The following is a 14,382-nucleotide window of genomic DNA, read 5'->3' as shown; positions in this document are numbered from 1 at the left end:
ATATGACCCTGGAACTTTGTTGTGTGCACTGAAAAATTGGGATGGGTTTTCATATTTTCTATTTTAATAAAATTCGTTTGTGTCAAGAGCTACTAGAGAGCTACTATTTAATTCTATACTATTGTGTAGGAATGTGTGCTACGAACATAAGTGACCAATTGTATTTAAAAAAAGTTATCTCCAGCAAATAGGGAAGTAGGAGAATGTGCGTAATTTTGGACCAATGCCAATCTTGTGAGCACAGGAAAGCATGATAGATAAAAGAAAAATATTTAAGAACTGTTCTAGGTTAATTTGAAAAAAATACACAGAACATCTCTGTGTTTAACTCCCATGCGCATGGAATAAAAACTTCTTTTAACTTCTGAGACAAACTCCTGAAATGGAAACGGGGAAAAATGCAAGCTTGTGGATTGCTAATGCAGCCCCACACTACTTGTGAAGAACTTTGTTTACTGTTGGCAAAAGAGCTGACATGTATTATGTGTGGAGAAAAAGCTGCTGAACAGCTTGACCTGCTGCCCCTCTGAAAGACACAGTCACTCATAGAATTATTGATATGGTAGATGATGTCAAAAGTACACTGATAGAGCGCATTATGAGCAGATGCTTATCACTGCAATTAGATAAGTCTATAAACATTGTTGATTTGGCTCAACCAATGAATTCACATCTGCTTTGCTCGACTAAACAGGCTCACTCCTCTCACTGAAATGGTGATTTTTTATTATTTATTATTTTTAATTGTTGTTGCTCCTTTTGTCATTCGGTAAAGCACTTTGAGAAGCCACCTTATATCACCTTATATATCAAATAAAGTTTATCATTATAATATTTATTATATGTGTATGTGAGTGCATGCGTGCACGCGCACTCATCTTGGTCATTGAGATTTTCTGGGGTTCCTATGCGGAGAAAACTTGTAGGTGGTACTTGGATGCTTTGGTTTGATCAGGGGTGGTACTTTTTCCAAAAAGTTTGAGACTACTGATCTAAGCACTCAGTGCTATTTTTATTATGTGTGTGTGTGTGTGTGTGTGTGTGTGTGTGTGTGTGTGTGTGTGTGTGTGTGTGAGTGTGTGTGTGTGAGTGTGTGTGTGTGCGTGCGTGCTCATGTTGGTCATTGAGATTTTCTGTAGTTCCAATGAGAAGATGACTGTAGGTGGTACATGGATGCTTTGGTTTGATCAGGGGTGGTACTTGGTCCAAAAAGTTTGAGAACCACTAAACCATAAATCTACTGAATTGTTACAGCTTTAGATGACTGAGAAGTGTCTCTTAGATTTTAGAAAAAGATTGTGACACTTGTAAGAGTAAACACGTCTAGTTTCAAAGCAGTGGGGATGTTTGCTGAGGTCTGGGGGGTCCCTTCAGCAAAAACAATTGCAAAGTTTACATTTGCATACCTAGGTAAATTCTCAGTTAATAATTATCAATGAGGAGTATAAAACACACAATATAAGACCAATATAAGAGCACAGAGAGACAACAAGAACCAGAAAAAGAAAAAAAATCAGGTAAGAAGAGAGGAGAGACAAGAGTCCAGAGGAGTTGGAACTTGAAGCTTGCGCCAGGCAAGAGCCCCTACTTCATGATCATCCCAGCAAAACCTGACTAGAGCTAAAGCCAGCAGCCATATCACCCTGCAACTCACAACTGGTAACCCACTGAAGCAAAGCAGGTGTGAGCCTGGTCAGTACCTGGATGGGAGACCTCCTGGGAAAAACTAAGGTTGCTGCTGGAAGAGGTGTTAGTGGGGCCAGCAGGGAGCGCTCACCCTGTGGTCCATGTGGGTCCTAATGCCCCAGTATAGTGACGGGGACACAACACTGTAAACAGGCGCCGTCCTTTGGATGAGACATAAAACTGAGGTCCTGTCTCTCTGTGGTCATTAAAAATCCCAGGGTGTTTCTCGAAATTTCCCATTGGCCCTTACCAATCATGGCCTCCTAATAATCCCTATCTATGAATTGGCTTCATTACTCTGCTCTCCTCCCCACTGATAGCTGGTGTGTGGTGAGCGTTCTGGCGCACTATGGCTGCCGTCGCATCATCCAGGTGGATGCTGCACATTGGTGGTGGTGGAGGGGAGTCCCCATTACCTGTAAAGCGCTTTGAGTGGAGTGTCCAGAAAAGCGCTATATAAGTGTAAGCAATTATTATTAATTATAAATATTTCAACCCTGTTAGAGAGAGGTTGTTATTCTTGGGTTTCCTGGGTAAAAATACCTCAGTAAGAAACGCATTTCCTGCTCAGAGTGCATTTTTAGATTAGGGAAATAGGCTCCAATTTATGTTATGGCATCTAGGCTGCAGAAAGAGAGATTTAATTGGAGGTTGCACTGCATTTATTTAGAAAGCAGCTTATCTGTTATTTGGCCTCTGTAGGCATTAATTAAAAGCTTCAAACTTAGTAGAAATCTGGGAGTTTTCTGGGTGACGAGAATGTTAGGACTCTAAAACACCTTGTTTGTAAATACTGTACAGATGCACACATCTTCAATTTTAACATATCAATTTACATTTGCATACCTAAGTAAATTGTGAGTTAATGATTGTCAATGAGGAGTACAAAAATACAATATAAGATAAAATATTCAATATAACATATTCAATGTTAAGTTATATTAATAATGAAATAAAAACGCAAATGAGCAAACGTGAATACTGTCAACTGTTCAACTGGTTTAATTCAAAACACGTTATTCAGTGGGGCAATTTAACAGACTCCTCAAGCCTCAAAATGAAATCGTATATATTGTAATAAGAATCGAGAATGACAAAGCAGTTTTAAAAATACCTCTGAAACTATAATAATGTGGCTGATCCTTATTAACAGTGTTAATTTAATAATAATAATTTCAAGCTTCTTGTATCTTTCTCAGAGTATTTTTTTCTTCAGTTTTCATAAGCTTCGCTTATTAAAATATCTATTTATGAGACATGATGTTTAAGATGGCCATATGTTTGTGAACAAATGACACAGAGCCTACAAACCGCTGTGATTCGGACACAGAAAGCATGGAAAGCAACTGGTTTGACATGTACAGTAAATGTGACACCTATGGTGCTCTTTTTAGCTGATCTTATGCTGACTATGCATGCTTACACAGCTCCCTAAGTGAATTCTTGTACTTGACTTAGAAAGCATTAGAGATCTTTACATTTTTATTTTCAACAAATTGTAAATATGATATTTACATTGTCGTTTTTATTAATTTTTCACTTAAGCATATGGAGGAGTGTCAGCTGTCAAGGAGAGCATCCCCCCCATTCCCCCTTCCCCCTTCCCCCGATGGACAGACTGAAAAAACAATTGGGAAGTGTTAACTATACAGCCATTGCAACTGCAGCAGCGACAAATAAATAAAAAATAAATGTATTTTTCTCCTGATTGTAGCTATAACAAATTGTCACGTTTCACATGCTTGCGAAACAATCATGACGTTCTCATCCAGTCAAAGGTTTGATGTTTGTTTTTTATTTTGAAACCGTGATCTTGACATGCAGGTGTGAAGTAGTTAACAGCTTCAGATTTAAAAGGTTATTAATAATATCTTCCATGTGGCATTAACATTGGAATGTTCTTACAAGTGTAAAAAGAGGCGATACACAATGTGTCTCCTCTATAACTCTTCAGTTTAAAGAGAAATTCAATCAGAGCCACACAACATTGTCCAATAATACTCTTCTTGTGTCTAGATTAGCAGGATTTGCGCAATAAGCACATTGTTTAATGGGGATGACATTACCCACATCCATATCAATGTTCAACACAGTTGGAGTGTCTGTTAATAAGACAGAGCGCCTTCAAATACATATAACTACTGCATACTTTCTTTATCCTTTTCAGCTAAATGAGGGGAATCAAATCAGTCAGAATCTTAGAGTGCCAATTGTGAAAATAACCCTTCTTCCCTCTGTTTAATTCACAAAAATTCACACCGGCACTAACAACAAGCTATAATAGGGGACAATTTTTATGTATTCACTATATAAGAAACAAACCGAAAGTAATACTATGATCGCGCTTTGAACCATTGGGTGCATTGCTTTGTCCATTACCACTACAAGGACAATAAAAGTTTTTTAATAAGAATCGGATGTCAAAATGTTTTCGAAATGTCCATCTGTGATATTTTAGCTGCTTAGTTACACAATTCCATATTCATATAACTATCAAGTGATGTTAAATCACTACAACATTTGTTTTTTACAATAACAGCAAGTGGTGTTCTTTAGTATGTATTCTTAGAAAAGGATGAAACATTATAACTTTTTATGAAGTACACAATATAAGCTTAATAATGTTAGAACAGGCATGTTAAAACCAGAACCCACTAAGTTACCAAGTTAAAGACTTTGATATGTAAAATATTAATGAATAATTAAATTATTTATGATGAAGGTGGAAGTTTGTCTACTTTTGCCCAACTGAGCAATCTTGCTTTTATAAAATATACCGACTTTTTAATGTTTACTGATTAACACACTGTAATACACAATTTAAAATTATTAAAAGTCTAAAGAGTATACAACTTAAATTCTTAATTGGAAAAAGATTGTCCCACTGCAGTGACCAGGATTAGAAACCGGGCGTTTTCTGGCGACAGCTCAAATGTTATACATATGATGTTAAGCTTTATTAGCTCCACCTGGATGTTTTACAAGGTTTTACAAGGTGCCTCTGGATACTATTTTGAAAATTTAATTCAATGCAGTATAATTCGGCATGATGCGCCACGCTTACCACGTTTTAACGCAGCGTACTCTGCTCATTTTAATGGCTGGATCTGTACAAAGATTAACTTGCGTATTGTATGTTTTGTTGTGTGTAGTCATTGTAATAAATATATGTTTAACCAAGTGTGTGTGGATTATTATTCTTTTCACCAAAGCTCTGTCAGAGAATAAAGAATTGATGTACCTCTAATTATACCAGCCCCTCAGGTATTTTCTGGAGAAATCACTTACAAGTTGGGCCTTATGAAAATGTATTTTACTTATTGACTAAACCTCTTTGTCAATCTCTGATTTTTACCTTTTATGTGACCCCCAATTTGTAACTGGAGCTGTGGTAGCTCATATGGAAAGGGCATCTAGCTTCTGACCGGAAGATCCCAGGTTCAATCCTAGGTAGGGGCAAGCTTGCTCTAATTCCTTCCAGACGACTCCCAGGTCCACTCATCCTGCTTTCCAAATGAGTACCAGGGGTTAATCCTTTCGCGGGTAACAGGCTGGCTGGAGCGGGATGCTGACCACATCAGCTCCACCTCCAGTGTCAGATGATCAAGAAAAATGGTGGCCCTTGCCCCCCATTCCCCATGGGCCTTGATGGCCTGAAAAGGACCTACCTACCCATTGGTAACAATATAAAATATACATGTGAATGAAAGCAAAGAAATATAAGAGTTTTCTTAAAATACTCTACTAATTGGTTACCTACCCAAATACTGTCTTCTTGACGATACTGCTTCCAGTTTCTGCCAGTGTCACTGAACATTAGGAGGTAACTTGTCACCCAGTCTGAACTCCCATATCTCCCTTGTGTGGCAACAGCAGTAATCTCAGTTCTTTCTCCAAGATCAATCTGAAGCCATTGATATGTGTTAGAGTCCAAGGGGGACCAACCACCAGCACCTTTAAAATCAAAAGGAAAACAAAAAGAAGGGAACAGTGATTTAAGGCATTGGAGTTAATTTATTTAAATGTACCATTTGGTTCAGAAAAAAAAACTGTAAAAATGAAAAATGAATAAAATTAAGATTTGATCAAAGTGTTTTGCACTTCACAATGAAACCTACTAGTTCATATAATAATTATATAATTGCTGACACTCCACTCAAAGTGCTTTTACAGGTAATGGGGACTCCCTTCCACCACCACCAATGTGTAGCATCCACCTGGATGATGCAACGGCAGCCATTGGTAAAGGCCAATAGGAAATTTTGGACCGGATACCCGGGTAACACCCCTACTCTTTTCGAGAAACGCCCTGGGATTTTAAATGACCACAGAGAATCAGGTCCTTATATCTCATCCGAAGGACAGCACCTTTTTTTATAGTATGGTGTCCCCGTCACTATACTGGGACATTAGGACCCACACAGACCCCACAGGGTGAGTGTCCTCTGTTTGCTCCTCTAACACCAGTTCCAGCAGCAACCTTAGTTTTTCCGAGGAGGTCTCCCTTCCAAGTCCTGACCAGGATCTCACTTGGTTAGCTTCAGTGGGTTTCAGATGTGAGTTGCTGGGTGATATGGCTGCTGGCCATATTTTTGGGTATCAGTAGCTTCTAGGATGAGTTACTTTTGCATTAATAGTGTTGTCCATTCCTACTGTGTATTAACAAATGTACATACACCTCCATAGATCCATCTCTAATACACTTAAAACGAATATATACTGGACAAAAAAATAAATAACAAACAAACCAAATTACACACTTATCTCTAAACCAACAGCATAGCTACACGCACAAATAATACTAACCAACAAAGTTTAAATATTCTGAAGTATGATTCATGACTCACTTTCAATTCCTTTAAGTTTTGATAAACGATAACTTTAAATAATAAAGTTCTTTGAGGTGAATCATGTTGTGTTTGACTAGATGGCAATTAAGTGTTACTTAATTTGTTTTAATATATTTTAACATTTTATGAGTAATACATAATTGCATAAATAATAAATGTTTAACACTTGATATTTTGAAGAATAACCTCAATTTACCAAAATTGGTGAATAGCCTGAATTTGGAGGGAAAAAATCATTCTGCATTTAACGTGCTAGTATCATATCAAAATCTTGAAAATATAATCTCAAAAGGCTAGGGGAGTAAACCCTGACGGAGAAATCGGAGTGAAGCCCAAAGGCAGTTGTTTTGACTACTAACCATCCTTCCAGCAGCTCCTGCAGCCAAGTTGTGCTCTGCACTTCTTTGGACTACACTGACAAGGCTGAGAGGGAGACTCTGACGATTGGGTAACACAGGGTCTCCATATACTTCACTCTAGTGCCGCTGACCATAGCGACAGATCAACATGGCAGGCAGCAGTTACGAGTGATAAGCCCACAACAAGTGGCATAGTTAAGGACGCTATGGGTTGCCTCCAATGATGGGAGGGATCATCATATCCCACTGGTTAGCTACAGCCCACTTCAAGCCAGGCAGCCCCCAGCTAGTAATTTGCTGACCTGCCACAGTCTGCCTGCTTCATTGGGTGCATGGAGCTTAGAGAATCGACTTGACAAGCAGACTAAAAACACTGCACCAAGCAAACACAGAAGCACTAAGAGATCACCAGTTCTGCGCTTAGCAAGTTGGAAAATCAGGACCATGTCCCCAGGCCTTTCTGATGACCCAGGTCAAATTGACGACTCTAGGAAGACAGCCATTATCAACCTAGAACTCAAGAGGCTGAATACTGAACGAGAATGGGCAAAGGCTTCTGGAAATCTTACCACAACCTTTGCATAACGAATACATTCTTCTCCAACAAGCCACAACACAGATTGTCCTGGAGGCATCCCAGGTCTGGTCGCTGGGACCAGTTGGATATGGTCATCACAAGGAATACATCATTAAGTAAAATCCTAAATACTCGCAGCTATCACAGTGCCAACTGTGACACTGACAATTCCCTGGTTTTCTTTAAGATGCAACTCCAGCCCAGGCGAGTCAATCGCTTAAAGCAGAAAGGCCGCCCTAGCATCAATAGTGCAAAGATAGCAGTCCCAGACCTATGCGAGCGTTTTGCAGAGTCCATTGAGAAACTACACCAAAACTTCCCCATAGACAGCACCGAAAAGAGATGGAACCACATCCGCAATGGAATCTACATTACATCCATAGATATCTTTGGCAAGAAAAAGAGACCAGACTGGTTTGAAACTGGATTTGCTGAGCTGGAACCAGTCAACTACAAGAGGAATCCCTCTGAAAAGATCTTTACAGCACTCAGGAAAACCCGGAGCAACGGTCAATGTACTCAATGTTCAATGCTAGGCGCTTTGCCAACAACTATTGGCTGAAACTCTGTGAGAACATCCAGTTGTCCGCTGACTGTGGTAACATTAATTCAATTTATTTTTATATAGCGCCTTTCACAACAAGGTTGCCCCAAGGCACTTAACAATACAATTGATGATACATTTTGTCAATACAGACCAGAAGACAACGGAGTAGAGGAATCAAAAACTCCTTAGTAAGGAGAGAAAAAACCTCTAGGGGTCCAAGGTCAACTGGTTGCCCAAACCCTTTGGGCATGCTAACATTATATAATTTAAAAAAGGAAACGATGAGGGTATTAATCGATACATCCATCATGTTTTCTGTGTGTTAGTACTCCATGCAGATCTCTGTATCTCTGTAAAGTCCACCCTGTACCTGACAGGAAGCCAATGAAGAGAGCTAAGTATGGGGGTTATATGGTTGTACTTTCTGCTCCTAGTAACAATTCGAGCTGCTGGATTCTGAATTCGCTGTAAGGTGTTGAAAGAGTAGTGAGTGCTCCCTGATAATAGGGCATTGCAGTAGTCTAACCTGCGGTATACAAGAGCATGTAGTAATTTCTCTGTGTCTTGAGTGGAGAGAAACTGCCGTAGTTTTGCAATATTTCTTAACTGTAGGAAGCATGTTTTAGATACTGTTTTAAGATGAGAGTTAAATAAGAGCCTTGTGTCTAATATGACACCTAGGTTATGTGCTGAGGCAAATTTTTAAAAAGTTAAGTCCTGAAGTTATAGTAGTCCTATCAGTATTGTTGCCTCCAAACAACATAACCTCTGTTTTATCAGAGTTGAGTAACTAAAAGTTTTCACACATCCAAGTCTTTACTTCATTAATGCAATTACCTAAAGTGATAAAAGACAAGTTGTCGTTACGTGTAAAGGTAATGCATATTTAAGTGTCATCGGCATATGAATGAAAGTTAATATTATGGTTTTGTATTATCCTACCTAGCAGAAGCATGTACAGAAAGAACCATATTGGTCCCAGCACTGATCCCTGTGGTACCTCAAATTGAACTGGTGACATTGATGAAGAAGTACAATTATTAGATATTCGAACATAATGAAAATGATTACTTAAATATGAAGTAAACCACTTAAGGATGGTTCCAGATAAGCCAACCTCAAACTCAAGCCTGTGTAACAAAATGGAGTGGTCAACCGTGTCAAAGGCAGCACTAAGATCGAGAAGCACAAGCACTGTTGCATTCCCTGTTTCAGTAACCCTTGTTAATGCAGTTTCAGGAATGTGGCCTTGGCAGAAACGAGGCTGAAATTTCTCAAGTATATTTTTTTAATCCAGATACGATTGCAGCTAGGCCACAACCATTCTCAGAAGAATTTTAGATAGAAATGGGACATTTGAAACAGGCTTGTAGTTGTTAAGAACCTGTGGATCCAAATTTGACTTCTTAACAACCGCTAACTTAAATTGGTCAGGTACAGATGCAGCCATTCAAAATGGGTGGGGTATTTCGCGGCATACCCCGGTGGGCGTATCGCGGTATCACGCAGTTAATCACGTCATTTGACGTCATGCCGGAAACTATCCGGCGTCACCTTGTAAAACCGCCAGGGGGAGCTTAACCTCTCATGTACAGCATTTGAGCTTTTAATTTTGAACTGTGTATTACAGCATGTTACAGCAGTCATTAAAATGTTGGTATATTTTATGAAAGCAAGATTGCTCAGTTGGACAAAAGTACACAACCTACCTTTATCAGAAATATTTATGCATCAAAGCCTTTACCGAAGATATTACTAATAGTATTAATAATGAATGACTCTGGACAAGCTGTATACTCAAAGTATAATTTCTTTAGCACATTTGTACAAGCACTTGGAATCTGTCCAAGCCATACTTTGTCAGGCATTTTGTTTTACTTCAACGGGCATAAAAACTCCCTTGCTTTTAACAGGGCGTTTCATAATGTCTAACTACGAAAATGATTTAAAATGCAACACTTATCATTCAACTAGAGCTCAAAATATCACAAGGATCCTCAAGAGCACAGTAAAGACTGTATTAAAAGATACTTGTATGAGATACATGAGAATCCAGGCTTTTTTTATCAACGCTTTCTTTTCCGTATACCAGATATTATGGAACCACTTCAGAAGGGTGTCAGCCAGTCAGATTCCAGGAATCGGTACTTTAAAGGAAAAATACACACCGGTATTCCATTTCTCCCTAAACATTTTAAGCATCGAAGTATTTAACTAACATGTGAAATAGCATGTAAAAAAGTGGTAGTTTTAAGCTTTTCTGCTAATATAATATGGAATCGCGTATCTAAAGAATTAATAACGATATGATTATATTCGTGTACTGCGACAGGGCTGTGTAGGGCTGTTTCGCCTCTCTCTTCATACGACTTCCCTTGTAGCCCACTAGTCTACGTACCCGATTACCAACTCATGGGTTGTGTGTTCAAATCCAGCTGGTGCTGGACTTTTCTTTTAACAAACATTTCTTCGAAAAAATAGAATAGCAATATTATGGACAATCAATTGACTTTTATATTTCAAAATATCACAACATGATCGATTCTAAGTCATTTTTGATAACAGTGAATAGTCACCTTCTTCCCTTCTGACAACGGTCCCTGCTTCTGCTTCTTGCTTCTATTGTGTTTGTGTGTGTAATAGAGTAATTTTTTATAGAGAAATGGAAGAATCAGCGCTTTACTTCGCACTTTACAACCCTTACTTCGTGCGACTGGAAAATAATTCGTGATCGGATCAACGAAATGCTTCGTAGAAGGAGGCGCTCTTTTCCTCTAGTCTAACAGTCTGTCCACAAACAAAACATTCCTGTTAGACAAGAGGAATTGAAAAAAACAATTTTGTCAATGGAAACCGGTGTGTGTGTCTCTCTCTGCTGGATGTCCCTCTCACTCTCTGCTGAATGAATAAAAGCATTTTATTAAAAACGCGTTTGCGTTTGTCTGGTATTTACTTTGGTCCCTTTTAACTGTTTTTCGATCTACTGTATTGCTTTGAGATGCCACTTTTAAAGGTGATATGTAAAATAAAGTTTTTTTTTATTGTTATAGAGAAACATGATCAGATTTTCCCTGGTTCAGAAAAAAAGAGCTAAAGTGCTACACCTAACTTTCTTAATTCGATGTATTTAAAGCAGTGAACTACTGTAGGTGTAACATAACATTCAGAAATACAATCGAGAATAGTTTTGTGGTGTTTGTTTAGATGAAACGTTCCTAAAACGTATAACGTAACAAAATTAAAGACGATTAAAATCTGTAATCTTTCCACTTGTACTGTATGTCATCGGAAAGTTTCTGCTTTGTGTAAGGATGGTATTAAAAAGTAATCTTAAGTGGTGAGAAAGCTGTGCTCAATGTATTTAAGGGACTTAAAAGTAAAAGGAGATGCTTCATATTGCTTGACTAATTTTAAAAACTAAGTTATAAATGCAGTTATAAATCCCTCGGTGCCGCGCCGGGTGTAAATTTCAAAATATACATTCATCCCCGACAGAGGCCGAAGAGCGCTCGGCTGGGGTGCGCGGGGAACAGCAGGACAGGAATGAAAGGCGGGGTATAGGAAGGCGTACAGTCTGGGCAGGTATGGATTACACTTTTCTAAAACGTATTTGAAAAATAAAAACGATTACAATCTAATCCTTCCACGTTTGATCCCAAAATCCCAAGAAATATAAATCTAAATGGGTAGAAAGCTATGCTGAAAGTTTATTAAGATACTTAGAAGACAAAGATACTGTATCAATTTATGTTGCATTAGCCTGATTATGATTAAAAAAACACATATAATAAACACGCGTTTGCGATTTAAATCAAAACTAGATTTAAATCAATATAAATGTTTATATTGTAACGCATACTATCCAGCCTCCATTTCTCTATAAAAAATTACTCTATTACACACACACACACAATAGAAGCATGAAGCAGAAGCAGGGACCGTTGTCAGAAGGGAAGAAGGTGACTATTCATTGTTATCAAAAATGACTTAGAATCGATCATGTTGTGATATTTTGAAATATAAAAGTCAATTGATTGTCCATAATATGGCTATTCTATTTTTTCGAAGAAATGTTTGTTAAAAGAAAAGTCCAGCACCAGCTGGATTTGAATCACAACCCGTGAGTTGGTAATCGGGCACGTAGACCAGTAGGCTACAAGGGAAGTCGAATGAAGAGTGAGGCGAAACAGCCCTACACAGCCCTGTCGCAGTACACTAATATAATCATATCGTTATTAAATTCTTTAGATACGCAATTCCATATTATATTCCCTTTTAATCAAATTCTAAAAGTATGCTTGTTGACTCCGGTATCTCTTTAGTTAAAGACTTCGATGCTTAAAATGTTTAGGGAGAAATGGAATACTGGTGTGTATTTTTTCTTTAAAGTACCAAGACCAGCTATATACTGTATGTTTATGTTCCAAAATTAATATAGTTTATGGCCTTCACACGCGTTACAGTATGCTCCTATTCTTTTTATGCTCAGCTACTAAGATTTCCCTTCAGTGGTAAAATTCAATATCTACAACGGGCACAGTAAAGACGTTTACTGTAAGTCTTTCTACGACAGACCAACGGACCACGAGTGCCCCTGTCGGTCAACCAATCACGTACCGCAGTACCCCGCGTCATCTTGCGTCACGATGCGCGACGCCGTAGCCAATTACCTCCGGTACGTGTCTGTACCGCGCACTTTGAATGGCTGCATCTGTACAATGCCTGAAGCAAGTGTCATGTTCATTATACTAATTATAGGTCCTGCCAGTACTTTCAAGGGAATCTTTGACTAGCTGAGTGAGGATGGGATCTAGCGGACAGGTGGTTGACTTTCTTGAGTTCTTGTTCGTTAACTAATTGAAAAACACTAAAGAGGTGCTCATATTGTGTCTGTACCAGATTTCTTTGCGGCTTATTTGATTGTGTTTGAAGTCTGATGGTGTTAATTTTATCATTAAAGAAGTTAATGAAATCGTCACTACTAAAGTTAGATGGTGCTATTGAATCTGTCTTATTTGTTAGATTAGCTATTGTCTTAAATAGGTAGTGAGGGTCTTTAACTGGGCAATTTCTTCAATGGCCTGTCTGACAAATTTATTATAATTATGTGTGATTTCGTGAACATTTTACTGGAGATGAAGCATTGTTCATCGTGTTCATGAAATTTAATGAAGTACCCCCGTTGATGTGTCAAGTTGTAATAGTCTTCTCCTTGGCAGCTATCAAGGGCAGTTGAATCTCAAAAGTGTTTTTTTTAATCCAGATATGATTGCAGCTGTGCCACAACCATTCTCACAAGAATTTTAGATAGAAATGGGACATTTGAAACAGGCCTGTAGTTGTTAAGAACCTGTGGATCCAAATTTGACTCCAAACTTAAGCCTGAGTTGGGCGGAGCGGTGGCTCTGTGGCTAAGGATCTGCGCCTGTGGCTAGAAGGTTGCTGGTTAAAATCCTGCAGCCGGCAGATGAATCCTACTCCGTTGGGCTCCTGAGCAAAGCCATTAACCCCAACTGCTCCAGGGGCACCATACAATGGCAGACCCTGTGCTCTGACCCCAGGCTCTCTCCCTATCTGTGTGTCTCATGGAGAACAAGCTGGGGTATGCGAAAAGATAATTCCTAATGCAAGAAATTGTAAAGGGTTAATAAAGTAATGCTGTGTTGTTAAAAAGAGTTATTGATGAGATGGACTAGTACAAGATGAATATCAGCTCTGTGAGTGATAATTAAGTCTAGTCTATGATTGTATATGTGTGTTGGTCCTGTTATGTTGTCTACAACCTACAGAGTGTAGCGGCAATGCTTGTTAATAAGACAGAATTAAGCATTGCTGTGCTTTCCTAAATAAGGCCCCAGAGAAGATATTCATGCAGGCTGATTTAAGGTGTTTTCTTTTGATAAGGAACAGCTCCCAAATGGGGATGCACTTAGCTAAGCCTGGCTATCATGATTAATGGTCATCCCTGGCGCCTATCTGTCTAGGGAGTGGCAGAAGGACATCTGTACTGCATTCTTAAGTGTCAGGAGTAAGTGACTCATATCTCATCTTGATCAACCAATCAGGGACTGGCAGGGCGTGGTAACACCACGTGATTCTCCAATGCCCGCCAAACTCTCAACTAATCAGCACACATCTGCGTCTTGGTCAAAAAGGTAGCACACACTCAGGTCGGGGCTCTCCTTGGCCATTTTCGTACACCCTCAGAGACAATCACGTGACAACCGCTGTTGTCTGCACTGGGACTTGGACTTTGTTGGAGGATCCCGTACATACTCAGAATTCTACCAACGTGAATGCTCTGCTTGATCAACGGCAGCCTACAGTTGGACCCTCGTCAACAACCTGAATAGCTTATTCAGA

The 14,382-nt window shown here is 39.0% G+C and overlaps 1 protein-coding gene across 1 annotated transcript in view; it reads right to left on the bottom strand.

Annotated features, from left to right (window-relative positions):
• The window catches only part of cntnap3 (contactin associated protein family member 3), a 370,114-nt gene that overhangs the window by 223,455 nt on the left and 132,277 nt on the right, over nt 1–14,382 (bottom strand). The window contains exon 3 of the mRNA XM_088629389.1: nt 5,447–5,640. Within this exon, the coding sequence (XP_088485515.1) occupies nt 5,447–5,640 (194 nt within the window). The remainder of the gene's footprint in view (nt 1–5,446; nt 5,641–14,382) is intronic.

This window comes from Lepisosteus platostomus, chromosome 4, assembly GCF_059453375.1.
Source record: "Lepisosteus platostomus isolate fLepPlt1 chromosome 4, fLepPlt1.hap1, whole genome shotgun sequence".
NCBI classification, from domain to species: domain Eukaryota; kingdom Metazoa; phylum Chordata; class Actinopteri; order Semionotiformes; family Lepisosteidae; genus Lepisosteus; species Lepisosteus platostomus.
This window is presented reverse-complemented; position numbering and strand designations above follow the sequence as displayed.